The sequence below is a fragment of the Cornus florida genome, unplaced genomic scaffold (assembly GCF_030987335.1).
Source record: "Cornus florida cultivar Cherokee Brave unplaced genomic scaffold, ASM3098733v1 CherokeeBrave_3.0.0_Hap2_Chr10, whole genome shotgun sequence".
Taxonomy (NCBI): domain Eukaryota; kingdom Viridiplantae; phylum Streptophyta; class Magnoliopsida; order Cornales; family Cornaceae; genus Cornus; species Cornus florida.
In genome coordinates this window covers 72488384-72506242 of record NW_026775580.1, presented here as the reverse complement: position 1 = coordinate 72506242, position 17859 = coordinate 72488384, and the positions used below count along the sequence as shown (strand labels likewise).

Below are 17859 nucleotides of genomic sequence, written 5' to 3'. Positions count from 1 at the left end.
AATAATTAATAATAAAATGCAGAGTTTGTCCGAGCAGTCAATTAAGTTTTATTCTATTGGTTTAACAATGAATTTGTGGTCATCCTTTACTCATGATGATTTTCAAGTTTTGTTCTTGTGTATTTTATGTAATTCATTGTATTGCTAGCCTATGATGACAGTTTGTAATAAGACCGAAATGCAAGTTTCTATATTTGCTCTAGTGTTGAAAATTTTGAACTAGGACGGTCTGAGGCTTTTGTGTTTTCTTTCTACTGTGACGTATTTTGAGGTTTAAACAATACAATGTTTCATGTGTTTTAGGAATTCTGTTTGCAAAAATTTGAACTATAAGTTTGTGATTTTTGATATATACAACAATGTAATCGACTGGATTATAATTGCGATTATACATTCTCACTCAGTGTGTTTGGTTTTTATTGTCTAGATGTCTTTTAATTTAGTGTTTTTGAATGATGAGAGCAAATATTTAACAGTTATCCCTGTCTGATAGTTGTGCTGAATACTTGTGATCTGACACTTTTACACTGTAATTTTAGTCATTTTCTACTGTTGTTTCGTTTTGTCTATTAATAATTAATAATAAAATACAATTTAGATACATAATACTTAGCTTCTGTTGGGGTTTGTAAGCTTAACTGCAATTGTTCCTTGTGAATTTTATCCTATTTGATTAAGGCACAAACAGAAGTACATCATTTTGTCTAGTATTAATTATGAATCTTTGCTACTGTGTTTTTATAAATTTTTTATGAAACCCTATTGACACTAGTTATCGGGAAGATTTTTTTCACTAAGGACCAAGGACGATGAAGGAGTGGACGCATGAGAGCTCTTTCTCAGGGTAGATGCCAACCAATTCTAATACAAAGAAAAAGCCCCCCATCTAACAACAAAACCTGTACCACGCCCCAACACAAGAAGTACAAGCCACAACTATATGGATTTTGAAGCAATTCGGTTTCGAGTTCGGAGGGGAATTCTAATTATTTTGCTGGCCTGACACTGTTATAGTTTCTCATTATAGTTTCTCCTATTCTGGGTAAGTTTATGAAGTTGACACAGTTCTTATTCTTATGAAGGAGTTTGAAAGCATTCCATTCTGCCAGTTCAGATTGAATGAAATAGAGTGGTATGCTTGTTGAGAATTCCAAATACTAGTATGGTTTTAGGCTTTTAGCTAGTTTTGAGAAAGGTGACTATTGTTATTTACTTTTGTTTTTCTTTTCTTCTTATGGCCCAGTCACCCATTGCCCCATTTTAAATTCCCCATGTTCATACCATCTTTGCGTCAGTGCAAGTGTTCCAGCAATGCAGATGGTTAATTTTAAACCTCATTTGGCAGCATTAGGATTTGGAAGCTTGGTATTAGGGACCTTTTAGTTTTGTTTGGTGTATTCTGTATTTTTGTAGGTTTTTCTAGTTTGTTCTTTCATTATTTATTAAATTCTTTCTTTAATTATTATTAAGTAGTTAATTATTATTAATTAGTGATCTGGTACGACAATTAGGTTGTGTTATTGTTAACCAGAACATCTGTACTTCTATTTTTGGGATTCATGACAATAAAAATCTGTATATTATGTTTATAATTCCCTGTTATGCGTCGGTGATTGTGCTTTTAAAAAATTCTTTTATGACAAGTAACAAACTATCAATTTCCAAAGCTTTTGCTTTTATTTGTATTTATATCGTCTTTAGAGAATTTTCAAAAATTTAAGTGGTGTCGTTTCGATCAAAAATTTAAGTGGGGTCTTTTTGATAAAATTAAAAATTAAGTATTGAAAAATTAATTAGCTGAATTTCAAGAGTTTTTAATTGGTAATTAAAAAAAAAAAAAAAAAAAAACAACTTTTTAGTCTTTTTGAATTTCAGTCTTGCTGTTGTTGCCGTTTGTATTCATATTCTGATCAGATTTGATTTGACATGTCTTAATCATGTGCATTGACTCAGGCTGTGCCTGTGGATCTTTAATTATATGACATTATAAATTCAAAACTCTGAAACAATCTTAAAGTTCATGCATCAATCTCTTCACAAGTGGTGATAACAAAAAATATTAATAATAATAAAACCATAATAAAACCAGAAAAAAGGTAACCCATGATTTCCACCGCATCTTTAGCATTAGATTATCAAACAGCTACAAAATTTATAAAAGCATGTCATCATATTTTACATTGACAAACCAGAAACTCTAGAGACACAACGTGGCAACACCTACTAAAACACCTATGATAAATTAAACATTTATGGTCAATGCAAATACAACAACATTTGAAATACAAACCTGCTTTACAATTATATTTAGTTGCATGAATAGATGGTTCAATTTCGACATATTAGCATGAACACAGCTCCTTATCCTTTTGTCAACATCCTTTTATATGGCGAGAGGAGAAGACACAGAGACGGAAAAATATGGTAACTGATAATTAGGCTGGACATCCTACTTCGAGCATGCATACCCTTATCATTGGATGCTGTTCTCTGACTTTATTTATCCTCCATACATTTGCAACATTCTTTACAAATCTATTTGATGGTGATGTAGCGATTTGTACCGTGTTTCGCCCAATGGTCCTTAAGATCAATTGGATTTGATAGATCATGCCCCTCTGCGGCGAGCCGGCTAAGCAGCTTGCTGAAAGCACTTCCACTCATCTTCCGACCACCTACTCTAGCATGACGCTTGTTAGGCACCGCGGGCAGCGGATACATAGACACGGTGGTTGTGCAGCATGAAGATTGCCAACCACCATTACCCCATTTATAGCACGGCCTCAGGGTTCCAGTACATGAGCAGACTGGCACTGGCATGGTTGAATCATCAAATGCAACCTGGTTTAGCCCCAGGTCCTGATTCTTCCAATCAGATTTTGGCATGCCCATGTGTTGTTGGTTGAGGTCATCACCCCCGCCACCCACATCATGTCCTCCCTTCCATGCATTTGATTTGCCAAACATCATCTTGTTCAGGTCCTCACCTTCCTTTTTAACCCTCTTTGAAGATTTTGAAGCCTTTTTAATAGTTGTCATTACTTTGGCCTCCTTTGAGCGTTTAGTCCGCCGGGACTTTGGAGGCTCTGAAGCAACTGGAGACATTTGGAGGGCATCACTCATGTGCACGTCTCTTGTATTGTATGTAGGTTCGCCCAAGTGGGCCTGATGATGTAAATGCTGCTGTGGATGGTGCATATGCTTAACCCCACGTGAAATTTGGCATCCTGGTGGGCAAGGGGACACATTACCACTGTTCATGGAGTTTTCTCGATACTGAAGAGTAGCAATGGCATTGTCTCGTTCCATAATGGCATTATTTCGTTCTCCAATTGCTGAATCTCGCTGCAGGATAGCCATGTCTCGCTCCGCCAGTGCTGTCTTCCTTTCGGACATGGCCAAATTTCTTTCTTGAATAGCAGCATCTCTTTCTTGCATAATGGCCATTATCTGCTTCATAGACGGTTGATGCTGCATCAACCACTGAAATAGAAGTAATTAGGGAACTACCCACCAGAAATGGAAGTTTGGAAAGAACCACTTCTAAGCGCTTATCCTATCAAAGAATTCATCTAGGTTACCTTTGTGTTGGTTTTCAGCTTAAAACTCTAATGAAATAAATGGGATTAAAGTCAATTATTTATTTGCATAAATTACATGCATCTAGATACCTGACCCTGAGCTGGCTTATGCCTTCCATTTTCACGATGACCGCTGTCATCCATCTGAGATCCAAAGTCTGCAACAGCTGCAGATATTAGTTTCAACTTTTAACCTCGGCTATAAACGTGACATAGTGAAATGAGTATCAAGCAGCTGCCCAGTCTCAGAACCCTTTTAACCAAACCTTTGAAACCAAAAAAAAAAAAAGTCAGTTAGAAGTTCTGGAACATACTTTCTGAACAAAGGAGCACAAAATTTAATTCTTTCAATATTAGAAAACAAAGTAAATGGAAAATATGAGCCACTAAATTACCATCAATAGAGAGACATCAAAAGTAGAAACCCATCCCTTGCAGGATCTTCCCTGTAAAAGCAGGATCTTCCCTGTAAAAAAATTACTCGTGCATAAATATAAAATCAGGCATAAAGAATCCAGCATTGAATAACAATTTAATACACAGAACTGCAAGGGAACAACATATTTTAGTCAAAATTGCATCCAAGAAACTGAAAATCAGTAACAATAGAATTACCTAATAATCCGTCCGTAAACTGCCCCAAACCTGGGAAGACAGATATCAATAAGCCGAATGAATCAATGGCATATGTCAGAAGTACACAGAAAACAAGAGCTGTGGAGAGCTCATACAGTCATCAAAAAAGCCATTTAATGCAAATCCTCTGATGCTGCTCCTTACTGCTGCATGTACATCAGCAGCAAGTTTATGCAGGACAGCAACTAAAAGAGGAAATACATTTAAAAGAACCCTTAAAGTCCATTAAGACATTAGACTCCCAATATAAAATACCCTCAACACAAGCACATGTATCAATATGAAGGTACAAAAATGCATTACTTCGAAAGCGAGTTTGCATCCAAGCATATAACGTGACCCTTGCAGCATATTGCATGCTGCCATGCTAGGCCTAGATAGGATCACAAAAAGGGAAACAGAGCTCACCCAACTAGAATTTGGATTAATATAGCAGAAAGTGAGTAAATGTTCAATTTTCATTTAAAATTCTGTGATACTAAATCTGAAAGCCTATTGTAATTGGATGCAGCCAGAGTTCCCCATCATTTTAGAAATACAACAATCAAAGGAAGCCATTAGAAACCAAAGCACTCTTACTGAAACAGATGATGCTGCCCATGCGCGGTAGAGGTTAGTGAATGAAATTAAACTGATAAGATGGACAAGTCACTTAAGTGGCTAAACAAGGATGCATAAACCAACTAGAAAGGTAATCTTTCAGTCCCCCAGAAGACTACTGTTCTCCACCTGACAGAACCCACATCTCACAATCAATATATAAATCTTTTAGCCTCTATGTATATAATATTATGATGAAACCACTAGTCCTTATACTCTCAAGCATAAGCACACCAAGGTAATGGTGTTTCATTAACATCCTTACCAGAGAACCCAATGGTGATACAGTAAAAGACATCAGAGGCAGTTCAACTTCAAGTACACCACCTAAAGTCTAGCTTTCTTATAGTTATAGTCAGTGTTACTACAAATTTACAAAAGCTGTATTTTGTTAATGCACAACAGAAATGGAACTCTTTTAACCTTCAGTGTGATCAATTGAACAAGAAATTCACAATAATACACAATTCACATGATTGTTTAGCATGAAGCTCTGAATGACACTGATAAATTTTACACAACTTATCTAAATCTTTGGATACATAAGCACCACCCATATTAGAAAGATAAGGAGGGCAAGGGAACAACATCCAAGCAAATGACATTAAAATATTATGGATAAGGCTTAATCAACAAGATTGATGTAGGTAGTGAACGAAGTGCTAACTGCTAACAGGCGAGGTAGTGAGGCATGTAGCAATCAAACACTTCTGGTGTATGGCTACAGGCACCAGCCTCAACTCTATCAACTTTTTTAATGAACTTAATATAGGAAATAAACCAAAGATCTAGATATAATTCAACCATCATTGTGCACACAAAAGGGTGCGAAAAAACACCAAGATGTAAGAAAATGTTGCAATAGGATATTTTACATTATATGTTATAACATGGCTTCACCATAAGTCAGTTTGGAATTTCATAATGACTATTTATTGTCACCTGATTTGTCTTTAATCGCAGTCTATATCAAATGCATTGCTTGTGCCATATGCTAACAATCATAACTAAATATTAATCAAAGCCAGTGATCTTATTTTATACCCACATACTGCAGGTGATAGCAAATGCTTAGCGCCATCTCCATCATGCAACCATAATAGAGTTCATTGCACTTGTATGCAAGCATTCAAAATGGATAAAGGAACAGGAACAAAACACGTCAATCACCCGGATAAAAGGACAGGAAGTTCATAAAAGTTCTCCAATTATGTTTAAGATCCAGGTAAAACAATACCACTAATACTGCCATTCAATCATACTATCAACTAACACACAAATCCCTAGAGAATTATTTGATTCATGACACAGTGACTACAGGAGCATGAAAAAACTTCAACAGTTTGAGTTATGCGAGGCTTTACTTTATGATTACAGCAAAAAATTACAGAATTTTAGTGGCATTGGAAAACAAGTGCTAATGGATTTGATAGGGAGTGTGAGTTTAAGAAGATTTTACATATTATTCGACTCTCTGTAAGTTAGTTGAGAGGCCATTGGTAAAAAAATAAAATAAAATTAATAGAAGTCAAATTATTCAGGCAAGGTATAAACTTGCCCAAGCTAAGCTTCCTCATCATTCTCCTTTCTGCATCTTTTTCCTCTTTCCATTTACCCCATTTTCTAACTTGTATAAGCAAAAATTCCTTTCCATTTTGCAGCTAAAAGAAAATTCATGCAGATTTATTCTGCTTTCTATTAAATATAGTCTTTTTGTGCAGTAACGAACATCTCATTTCAAAGGCCTAATTCCAGTGAAGAAAAGAAAGAAATTCATCCAGCTGCTAAGTTTTACGTTCTGTCCTACATTTCTTAGCTCTATGTACTTATGCCATTCATCCTGATAGCTTGTACTCCGTAAATCCAGAAAGGTTGTCACATCAAAGGAAATGAACCAACATTAGTGCAATGAGTTTCTAGTAAAGCACGTCAATTTGACACAAATCCAAACTTAAATTTATGCAGGACAAATACCAAATAAAATCAACTCGCGAGCATTTTTTATTTTTTATTTTAAATAAGTATCAACGTAAGCATTTTGAATGTCTATGTAGCCAAAAAAGGGAAGCAAATAGGATATGATTCAAGTATTCGACTGTCAGTCTTTGGGCAAACAACCTCAGCTCCATTTGCATCAACTCATACAAATTTTTAAGATAAATTAAAATAAAGTAATAGCTAATGGAACCTGAACCATGTAAAATAGCAGAAGCATATTCCAAGATCTTCAAACAAGGATTTTAGAGATCCACAAGTAAATTCCTCTGACCTTGAACTAAAATTAGCCACAATATATAGAATAATTTGTATCCGTAGTACCAAAGACCAAGTCTTTAAGCACAAATCATCATCAAAATATTCAATTTTAAAATTCCGAAATAACTTAAGAATAGGAGAAACTTTGGATGAAGAATTACTCGTCGATCAATTAAACAAATTCCAGGAGATACACATGCACAAAGTAATTTTAACATATCTAACCATGAGCTTAATTTAAGCACGAAAAACACAATTCACTTCAATATAAAGTTTGCAGATTCATTTCACTATGTCGAAATAAAAGCTAAATCCAACACAGAAAAACCCTAAACACCAAAAGACCCAAAGCATACGAACGAATTGAGGGGTGGAAAATCAAACATAGAGAAAATTAAGCACCACAGAGAACAACGCATGCAAGATGTAAACTTTAGTGAAAAAAATCAGTTGTAACAATGAAGTGGACGTGAAAATGAGGTGGGCGTGAACAAAGTATGATGCTGATCAGAGAAGCAAATATGCGAAGCTAAAAGAACAGAACGCCATCAAAGAGTTTACAGAGCTTACAGTGAGTGCGGTTGGAGAGACGGATTGTTGTGGAGAGAGAGTCAAAACCCTAAATCGGAGATGAAAATGTCTGAAGAAAGAAGAGGAGTTGTTGAAGGGGACAAAGAAGACCCACTTTTTATTCCAGTTTTACCTGTCACTGTCCTTTCTTTATTTTTCTTTCTTCTACCGTTTCTTCCATGATTAACTGTCTAAATACTACAGTTCTTTTTTTCTTCTTTCTTTTATTTTTTTTTCTTAAAAAAAAATAAAAAATACCGAGTCAGCTATTGAGTCAATGGTCTTCTTATTTTTTTTTATTATTATTATTACTCCGTATTATTTTCCGAGTAGTAGGTAAATCACACACGTGAGGTGGGAATAAATTAAAAAAATAAAAAATTGATTGGGGGGAAGGAAAGAGAGAGAGAAAGGATGGAAAAATGTTTCATTATTTTTTTATCCACCCATAATTGGAGGGAATGGGAGAGAAAAAAGCAGGCTAATTACCATCAACTATGTAATTTTTATTTTTAACCTTTTTTAAAAATTTGTTGTTAAAGCTTACCCTGTTATATAGGGTATATTTAATAAAAGAACATAAAAATTCTTTTTCTATTCCTACCGACCAAAAAAAATATGTGAACCTATTTATTTTTTCTATTATGGGAAATGATTTGTTTGACGACTTTAATATCTCGACTTAAAACTGACATAGGTAAAAATATGACGTGTTATTATAAAATTTCAAGTTAAATAAACATAATTATTACTCCGATTTGTTTCCATAAAATATGTCAATTTTTCTTTCTTTATCTACTCAGATTTTCATAACTCCTTTCCATAACCGTATCATTTTTTTTTTTTTTTTTCGTTTTCACGATATCTTTCATGGTACTCAAATATAATAATTTGATTGGTACAAAAACTGCAATATTTTTCAATTTTTCAATGATTTGTAATTTTTCTTGAAATTATTGTCTTTGTTTTTGTTTCTAGGGTCACATAGATCATTAATTTTGATCATTATAACAATGAACAAATGCCTATCTAATTATATATAGGAGATGCAATTTTAAGTATATGATATATCTATGTGTTAGAAAGATATAATGTGATGTATATATAAAACACGTATATAATTTGATATATATGGTGATTGAAATTTTAATCGCCAACAAAGATACTAAATAAAGATAAAACCTAAAAAATGAACTACAACTTTCTAAATAATTAATTACCTTATATTTTAAAATTGGTCCATAATATTTAACACATGAGTAACCACATAGACTTGGTGAAGTAATAAATTTCTATTTATCAATAGTAGTACTCTTCTATTATTCATCTCATTCAACCAAACAATAAAAAAAATATATAAAAAAAGGTAACTTCTCTATCCACTTCCACCCATTTTTTTCATCCTTCTAATTGAAAGGAGCAGTAAATCCTCAATGCTAAGTATTGTCTCTTGGCCTTTTAATGAGACGAGTTATTAATGTGTTGATCATTGTGAAGATATTTTAAATATTTTTCTTATTGATGTTATAAAAGATCTTAAAATGTAAATCATAGATTTTTATTTATTAATACTTATTTTTATGTGAAATGAAGTAATAAAAATATATTTTTACAAAAAATTAAATATAATGGAACAAATGACTTGTGATATATATATATATATATATATATATATATATATATATATATATAAAAGGAAGGAAAAAAATAATATTAATAGAGGTGTTCATATGAGAGAAAAAAAAAATTATAACAACGATGGCTTTGCCCTTTTTTTTTTCTTTTTTTTTTTATTTTTTTATTGTGTTTAGAACATGTTTATTCTACTACTATTTCCGAAAGTACTCTCACATTTTACTTTTATATCAAAATTTTCATTTTTTTTTATTGAAATATTCAAGTGAACTGCATTGGAGACAGAGAAATACCAATATTATATTCCATTTTGAAATTAAGTTAAAAGAAAGGAAAAAAAAAAAAAAAAAAAAGTAAAGAAGTTCTATTGAGATGACTAATGCAAGTATAAATATATATCTAATTAAAATCACACTTTTGTATTATTACGTTTCACATTTTTTAATTTCATAATTGGTACTCACACACACATATCTCTGTCGAGGTTTGAACTCTTAATCTCCATTTATCTCTATTTGGTCAGCAAAAGAAATATATATATATGTTATAACTTTTTACCTTATGGGGGACATTAAGTCTTATGAAATGTATAACTCTTAACTCATAAAGACAATACACTGTTAGGATAAATATATAGAGAGAATTTTTTATTTTATTTTATTTTATTTTTTTGTTGTAAAGGTGAGAGAAAGATCTTTAAAATTGGGTTAAATGTGCACATAACACCCCTATACTTTGAAATTATCAGCATACACATCCCCTTGGATATTTTCAAAAGAAAAAAATGGCAATTATATGTATTACAACATTACTTTATGTCATAATTATGTTTGAGGGGTGTTTCCACACAATGTTAAAAGAATAGATGGTTATTAGCATACTTTTTTCAATAGGGGTGAAAGTGATACGCGAAGTATACATTAGAGGTGTTTTCTACATCCTGACCCTTATGATTTGTTCGATAGAAAAGAAAAAATTTGAATGGAAGGGAGAGAAGAATGGAAGTCACATTCTCTTACCATTATATCGAATAATGTTGTAATTTATAAATGATAATCTCTAATAATACTGTAATTTATAATACTGTAATTTAAAACTTATATAATCTAAGATAGTATTTAATTTAAAACTTCCCTAATAATCTACTTGTCTTCCCCGTTTTTTTTTTTTTTTTTGGGCAGATGAATTTGTAAAGGAAGAAAGATGGATTATCATTGTTCCTATTCTCATATTTTTCTTTGTATTATCTCTATTTCCTTCCTATTTTCTCTTCACACCACTTCCTTCATTTTTATCGAACACAATATTAATTTCAAGAAGAAAGCAACAAGTATAGAAAATAAAATAAAAAGAAAGGAAGAAAGAAAAAGACAAGACAAATTAAAATTTTCAACACAAGTCAACCAGGTTGACATTGAGACACTAGTTGCTACAATTAAGGATAGTTTAATAAAGACAATGCCAATTGGACTAGCAAAATAATGAAATTTGGAGGATCACGTGAGAGCTAATGTGGAACCATATCATGCAAGTTTAATTCCATTCACTGATTTAATTTAATCAATTAATAAGGAAAATAAAAATTAAATTCAAGTAAACTTGAAATCATAGTTGGAAATTAAAATTTACCTATTGATTTTTGCCTTTAGAGAAAGGACTTTCAATCATCTTTTTTCTTCCTCAATTTCATTTAAAAGGGAATCGAGAAATAAGTAAGAAAATGCATTTGTAGCAATTCAGATAAATATATAGTATTTTGTATGAGATATATGACTCAAATTAGTGAGGGAAAAAAAATAATAATAATTAATAACATTGACTTCTTCAGGCATAAGTCAATGTCATTGATTAAACTTTTTTTTCGCTTTATACTTAAATATCAAGTCTTATGACAAATAATTTCTTAGGAATATCAAGTTACATGACAAATAAACTCAAAGTCTGGAAAGGTTTGTTTGAATAGGTAGGATGAAAAGAAAGAAGTAGATTAATTACGAGGGGAAAGAAAAGAAAGTAAAGAGAGGAAAATGAAAAATAAATTAATTAATTATTTGGGTGAAAGTATCTTAGCAAATTTATCATTTCTACCATTTGTCCCCAAAAAAAAAACAAGTCGGATAAATTTTAATAAGAAATAGTAACTTTATTATAGGTGCTGAAAACTCCACCTATTGAATGCACCACCTACTCTCATTTTTGTTGCTATACATACAGCCTATTGATTCACTCTCACCCTACCTGCAGAACCATTTATCAAATCAGCACCATAGCATTTGTTGATCCCATGACAGATCTTCCGCCATTGATCCATGTTTTACACGAAACAATGTCAAACACGGATTTTACTCGGTCTCAAAACAAATAGAGAGCTTAAAAGACGGGACTGCACGCAAAACCATTGAAGCAGATACCTAAGCTTTGTGCGTCTTCCCCTCTATACTCGACTTACTCAGTATTAGTACGCCGAGTACAATGAGCAGAGCACCTGCAAACCACTGCAAGAGCAACCTTGTGTTCAGAAATGAACCTATGAAGATTAGAGCTGAAACAGAACTACTCAGATTCTATCTATATACCAGATACAAGTCATTAACAAGAATAATATCTAATTTCAAAGGGAAAAAACAACGGAAATTAAAAATTACTTGTCCTTTTTCTTGTTAGTGCTGGATGGGTAAACATAATGCAGGTTACTCAGGCAGGGATTTGAACATAGGTTTGCACTCAATTGCTGAACATGATTTTTTTCGTTAGGTGTGTGCGCGTGCGCGACTAGTGTGCATGTCAGCAAATTTTTATGGCCATCGTAAAGAAGGCACTCATCATCCAAACTTCTACAGTATTGGAGATGAATGGAATCCAGTATACAACCTGGAACATGCCTCTGCAAGTGATATAACTGGATGTGAAGTAAAGTTGCAGAAGTACGGCATATGGTCCACGGGAGATTCTTGATGCCAAACATCAGTTCACCAGCTATGTTCAACATCTGCTTTCTGGTTTCACAAAGGTAAAAGATATTAGAGTCCCTTAGCCCACGTCAATTACATTGCATGGGTGCATATGGCAGTATAAAGTGCAATTGTTTCAAAACAGAAACCATTTTTCTTAAGATATGTTGGTAAATTGACACAGAACAGCATCTTTATGCACCTTCAATCCCAAAGTTGGTAGTATCTAGTAAGGCGAACTCCGAGTAGCAAGATAATAGATTATAAACAATGTTAAATTTTACTTATATAATCCGTTTTTTATGCCAAAATAGATTTGCAACATTAAATCCTTATTTTTTAACCCCCCAAAAAGTACCATTATATCCTAATTTTGAATCTCTATTTTCCCATCGTCATCATCCTTGCCTTAATCCCATATGAATGAGGTAGGCCACATGAATTCTTTTTTTCCATTATATTATATTACAAGCCATCACTCCTCTAATATTTAACCTTTTAAAATCATTTCCAATGATTCCATCCCATGTTAATTTCGGGCGCCCACTCCGTCTCCTACCCTCTATGCAAACTAACCTTCCTCTTCTCACCGGTGCATCTATAGGTCTTCTGTGTATGTGTCCATACCACCTAAGTCTATTTTCTCTAATCTTATCACTAATAGGTGTCACTCTAATTTCTCCCTCACTTTTGGTTTGTAACCTATCTCTTCTAGTGACTCATATTGTCCATCTTAGCACCCTCATTTCCGCTACACGAATTCGCTGTTCTTGCTTCTTATCTAAAGGCCAATACTCTGCGCCACATAAGATAGTTGGCCTAATAACTTTTCTATAAAATTTTCCTTTTATACAAATTGCACCCAAAACCCACTAGCTATCACTATCTACCTCACCATTTATTTATCACACAAAACCCACTAGCTTGCCTCCATTTTGTACAACTTGCGCCCAATTATACAAGTTCTATCACCGTCTATCTCACCATCCTTTTGTGTTAATGATGCTAAATACTGAAAGTGTGCACTTTGAATAATTCTTTGATTTTGAAGTGTAATCTCTATTTCCCGATGAAAAAAAAAAAAAAATACAGACACAAAGCATGACAGAATATTTTACTTTGAAATGTATAACTGTGCACTCGATTAGTGAATTTCATAAAATAAACACAGATTTCTAATATTCTTAACATCTATAACTCGTGATGTAACTTGGAGATAGTGATGTGATCAGATTCCATATTTGAAATCCAGATGCATCTTGAATATAAATTTCTTAGATTACCTGAAATGATAGTGCTTCCTCAAAGAGAAAGAATCCAGCTAGACCCGAAGACAGAAAATTGGTAGCGAAGTTTGTAACTGTAGCTTGTAGAGACGAGAGAGCTTTCAAGCTATTAACATAAGATCCCCACATGATCGCATTGAAAAATATGACCAGACCATATCTAATGAACTGTCGAAACGAGAAACTTTGATTAATAATTATGACAGGTATAAAAGTTTTACATGTGGTTATTTTGTGGTTGCATGTATTTGACCAAGTGAAGATTATTCACGTGTTAGATAGGTAAATAAGTTTTAAATGCTCCAGAAGCAGCAGATTTCCAAAAGACAAACAGAGGAAAAGTTCTCATAGTGAATTCGATACAAAATGCTGGCAATGCAACTCTTTCAGGCTAAGAAACTGAGATTCAAATGGTTACCCAATGCACGTCTTCCTCATAGATGAAAAACATTTCTTCTATATCAAATGTGGTAAATATACGACATTCTGTTTATGACTCAGATTTTTATACAAATGACTGACCTCATTTATGTAAGATAAAAGCAATGATGGTGATTCATGAGCAAATATAAAATCAGTTATCTTCGTCTTCTTTTGTGCTAGTTAATGCTTTTGTATTCTTGTGCAAAAGTCTAAGGCATCGCAACTGAACAAACTAGAATGTGCACTGTCCAACGAAAATACAAGTTATGGGTTTTCCATCTGCTTTTGTTTCTCGAACATGGTTCATTTGGTTTGGATTACGGGAAGCAAAATTATGGACAAAGCAGACACTGCTCAAATTAACTTAAGGGTTGATCCATCTTTTGGCCACGTAGGGTTAGTAAAAGGACCATATCCACATGACATTGCATTCAGAACTAGGTTATAATTCCTACTCATACCATCATTGACATTCTGTTGCTCAGCTCACACCAAACAGAGTTTGGCTTTCCAGCAACAAAAAGCATCCGACGGATTATCAGATAAATCCAATCCCATGATACAACTATAAGTATACAACATTATAGCTCTAAAAGCATACTTCAATATCCTTTCTCATAAGGGTCAATGATGGCAATAAAAGTAATGCGATAATCCTCATAACGACAGTCAGATTCAATTAAATTATAGTACAATAAATTTTAATTCCTTTCCACATTTCAATTGGGGAAGGTCAAATTTACTTGTCATCCATAAATTTCAATAGGGGTTTCCTTAGCTTTAGAGTGGTATTTCACTGAACAAACTCAATTGTAAATATTCACCTCAATTTATAATCATAGAACAAGAGCAGTTTAGGAAACAATTTGGCAGATACAACAGTTATGAAATATCAGAAGAATAAAGTCAATAAACCGATACATCATGTATCAAATGAACACGTGTGGTGATAAAAAAGAATTGAAGACATGGGATGGGAAATGATAAGATGCGATTATCAGCTGAACAGATCTACAAAATATATATATATATATATTAGCTACTATCTAGGGTTTGTTGATCGGTCAAATGGTGGAGGATTGGAAGATGATAAATTAATTACCTGAGATGAGAAGAATTTAGCTGAAATGGCAGCGAGAGCAGCGTTTAGTCCGGCTGAAAGAGCCCATGCGTAGCCTTTCTGCTTGTTACTCGCTTCCATTTTCAAGGTCCAGTGAGACACCAACCAGGGGGATCTGCTTTCTGCAACTATATATAGGCTACGACGTCACTTTACTATCAACTTTTTAAAAAATAGGGTAAATTACACTCAGACCCCTTAAGGTTAGGTTATTTTTCAGTTAAACGAAAATTTTAGTTTTAATTTTCACTTACACCCAAATTTACTTTTTAGCCTATGAGATATTGCGAATCGATATTTTACCCTCAATTTTATGACAAAACAGCTCATATATATATATTCCAGCACTATTAACTACATCTTACTATTTTGTGTGTCCATTCCATCCATTTGTATGGCTTGGTTGGTTGGTTTGTGTCTTCAATTTTCTTATTTACCAAACAAATCACACATCAAATATATAACACATAAATAAGCAATTCTAATAATATTACAAAACAATAAAAGAAACTTTCTTTTTTAAAAAAATAAATAAATAAATAACTAAATTTAGTGAATATAATTCAATAAAGAGTAAGGAGAAGATGGGACACCGGTTCTAAACTTTTGGTCAAAATCCACCAGTTCTGGTGTCTTCTTTGTCCCCAACAAGTCTTTGATGGCACACACACACACATATATAATTATCGTAGAAACTTACCCAACTATTGAAGCGATCCCTCTCATTTTTTTTTGTTAATGCAAGTTTATGATAAAGTATAAGGCTATGTTTGGTACGGTGGGAATGAAGAGAAATAATAACATTAGTTATGAGGGAAAGGGAAAGGAAGAGAATGATAATTTTAACCCTCAACCGTGTTTGGTTGATTAATGAAGGAAAATAAAGGGAAGGATAATAATCGTGTTTGGGAAAAAATAGGGAAAAGAAAAGAAAGGAACCTATTTATATGAATTTGCTATTATACCCTTTTATATTTTAAAAGTTAAATTGATAAAAATATATATATATTTTTAGGGCAAATCATTTCAGCCTCCACCTCCATCTCTATTCTCGTTCTTAACTCTGCACTTGCCCTCTCTCTCTCTCTTTCTCTACAACTGCAAACTACAAAATCTACAGTTCAAATTTTTAAAAAAATTAAAACCCATATTGGCATCTCATTTCAGATTGTTCAAAAAATCAAAACCCATATCTTTCAGTTTCCATCGCTCGCTGTTCCGGTTCGGGTTCGCCGTTCACAAGCTTCAACCGCTGTCTCTCAACTCTCCAAGATTGCTCCCCTTTCTTGTTACAACTGCTAACTTGTATGTATTGGTTTTGTTTTAATTTTTTTTCTAAATCAACTAATCAAGGTCTGTAATTCTTTTTTTTGCAAACTAAACCCTAAAATCAAGTGTAATCTTGATTTTGTGCAAGGATAAATTTGACATCAGAAATAATTCATCAACCCTAGCCTTCCATTTCCTTCCATTTCCTCCCTTTTTTGGGAGGTTAAGAAAAATACTATTCATGCCTTGAGTTATCCTTCCAAAACCATCCATCACCTTCCCTTTCCTTCCCACCATTTATGCCAAACACAATTTTTTAATCACCCTCTATCACCTTCCCTTTCTTTTCCTCCTTTTCCTATTGCACCAAACTGATCATAAATTTGTGCATAAAATTGATCTACAGCAGACTAGTAATACTATACATTTTAAACCCAACTCCCTAATTCAATCTTATTTGATGTTTGTAACGACATCACACGAGTCTACCTCTCATTCCACAAAATGGATACCCATTATCTCCATCCCATTCTTCTTTCTAGAAATCCTTTTCACAAACAGGTCTCTCTCTCTCTCTCAAATCATTATTTTCTCTAGGTCAAAGTTGAAGGTTGGGTTTTATATATAATCAATTATGTACGAGTCTTGTGTGTGTTGGTTTTGTTTAATGGGAAATGTGTGGTTGATATGGGTATGATTTTGGATCGCGTTACTTATTATGGGTTTCACTTGAATCGCAACCCCGGCATGAAGATGAGTTGCGGATCGTCTCCGAGACTGTGTAACGAATAAGAAGGTGTTTGTGTATTAGAATTCAAGAAGTAAAACAGACTGGTGGTTGTTTGGGAGTTGACGAGCCCCTACATTCTCGAGCTTTTTGCCACGATTCTGCCGCCGACATCCGTTGTGGTTCGACGATGGGTTCGTGGCGGCCGTCAATGGAATACAGTGTCGCAGTACTCCGACGGAAGGGCCATCAGAGATTGGTGAGCTGGGATTTGGGTAAGTGCTGAACAGGATTGATGGGTGGAGTTGAGGAAGGAGAGGAGAGGAGAGAGAAGGCCATATCGTGTGGAAAAACAGAAAGGCGAGGTTTGGGGGTAGTTTGGTAAAAAAAAAAAAAGTCAATAAGGAGGTCAGAGGGTGGCATAGTCATTTTATACCTAAAAGTACTCTACCATCACTACTAATTAACATTTGGGGTGTAAGTGAAATACGAAATCACTCTTTCAAATATGAGTGATGACCGGTCCTCTTTTACAAGGGTCGCGATACCAAGTCAAGCTTGAAAGTTGTGTGAGAATTTAGGAGGTGGCCAAGTTTTACATTTATAGAAAGCCACTACTACCTTTCTCTATATAAAATATAGATAGGGCGAGTAGGGATCGTCCCAAGGGATTTGATGGTGTATCGAATTGTGAAACTATGGTAATTAGGGTTAGTAGGTCGAGTGATCACACAATTGGTTGGTTGGTTGATAAAGCTAAATTGAATTCAACTAAATAAAATAATATGAGGTAAACAAGAGAGAG

At 33.7% G+C, this 17859-nt stretch overlaps 2 protein-coding genes and 2 non-coding genes across 6 annotated transcripts; 2 read left to right on the top strand and 2 right to left on the bottom strand.

Annotated features, from left to right (window-relative positions):
• The first annotated feature begins 147 nt into the window (after positions 1-147).
• On the top strand, positions 148-236 carry LOC132280642 (small nucleolar RNA snoR20a). Its single transcript, XR_009471648.1, has one exon. It is a non-coding gene; the product is annotated as a small nucleolar RNA snoR20a (small nucleolar RNA).
• Positions 237-444: 208 nt separating this feature from the next.
• On the top strand, positions 445-524 carry LOC132280624 (small nucleolar RNA R38). The gene has a single exon (XR_009471631.1). It is a non-coding gene; the product is annotated as a small nucleolar RNA R38 (small nucleolar RNA).
• Positions 525-2107: 1583 nt separating this feature from the next.
• Positions 2108-7786, bottom strand: LOC132278965 (protein BASIC PENTACYSTEINE6). 2 transcript variants are annotated; one of them, XM_059780872.1, is made up of 5 exons: positions 7644-7786; positions 4197-4226; positions 3977-4047; positions 3672-3847; positions 2108-3483 (listed from the first exon to the last, which is right to left on the bottom strand). In XM_059780872.1, the coding sequence occupies exons 4-5, from the start codon at positions 3723-3725 to the stop codon at positions 2536-2538; spliced, it is 1002 nt and encodes a 333-aa protein (XP_059636855.1). In that variant the 5' UTR covers positions 3726-3847; positions 3977-4047; positions 4197-4226; positions 7644-7786; the 3' UTR covers positions 2108-2535. The 2 variants fall into 2 exon arrangements, with proteins under 2 accessions (XP_059636855.1, XP_059636856.1); XM_059780873.1 differs by lacking the exon at positions 4197-4226.
• Positions 7787-11296: 3510 nt separating this feature from the next.
• Positions 11297-15183, bottom strand: LOC132279111 (uncharacterized). Of its 2 annotated transcripts, none has more exons than XM_059781037.1 (3): positions 15041-15181; positions 13513-13683; positions 11297-11773 (listed from the first exon to the last, which is right to left on the bottom strand). In XM_059781037.1, exons 1-3 carry the CDS (start codon positions 15137-15139, stop codon positions 11690-11692), a joined length of 354 nt encoding a protein of 117 aa, XP_059637020.1. In that variant the 5' UTR covers positions 15140-15181; the 3' UTR covers positions 11297-11689. The 2 variants fall into 2 exon arrangements, with proteins under 2 accessions (XP_059637020.1, XP_059637021.1); XM_059781038.1 differs by lacking the exon at positions 11297-11773 and adding an exon at positions 11780-12274 and having other exon boundaries at positions 15041-15183.
• Positions 15184-17859: the final 2676 nt, after the last annotated feature.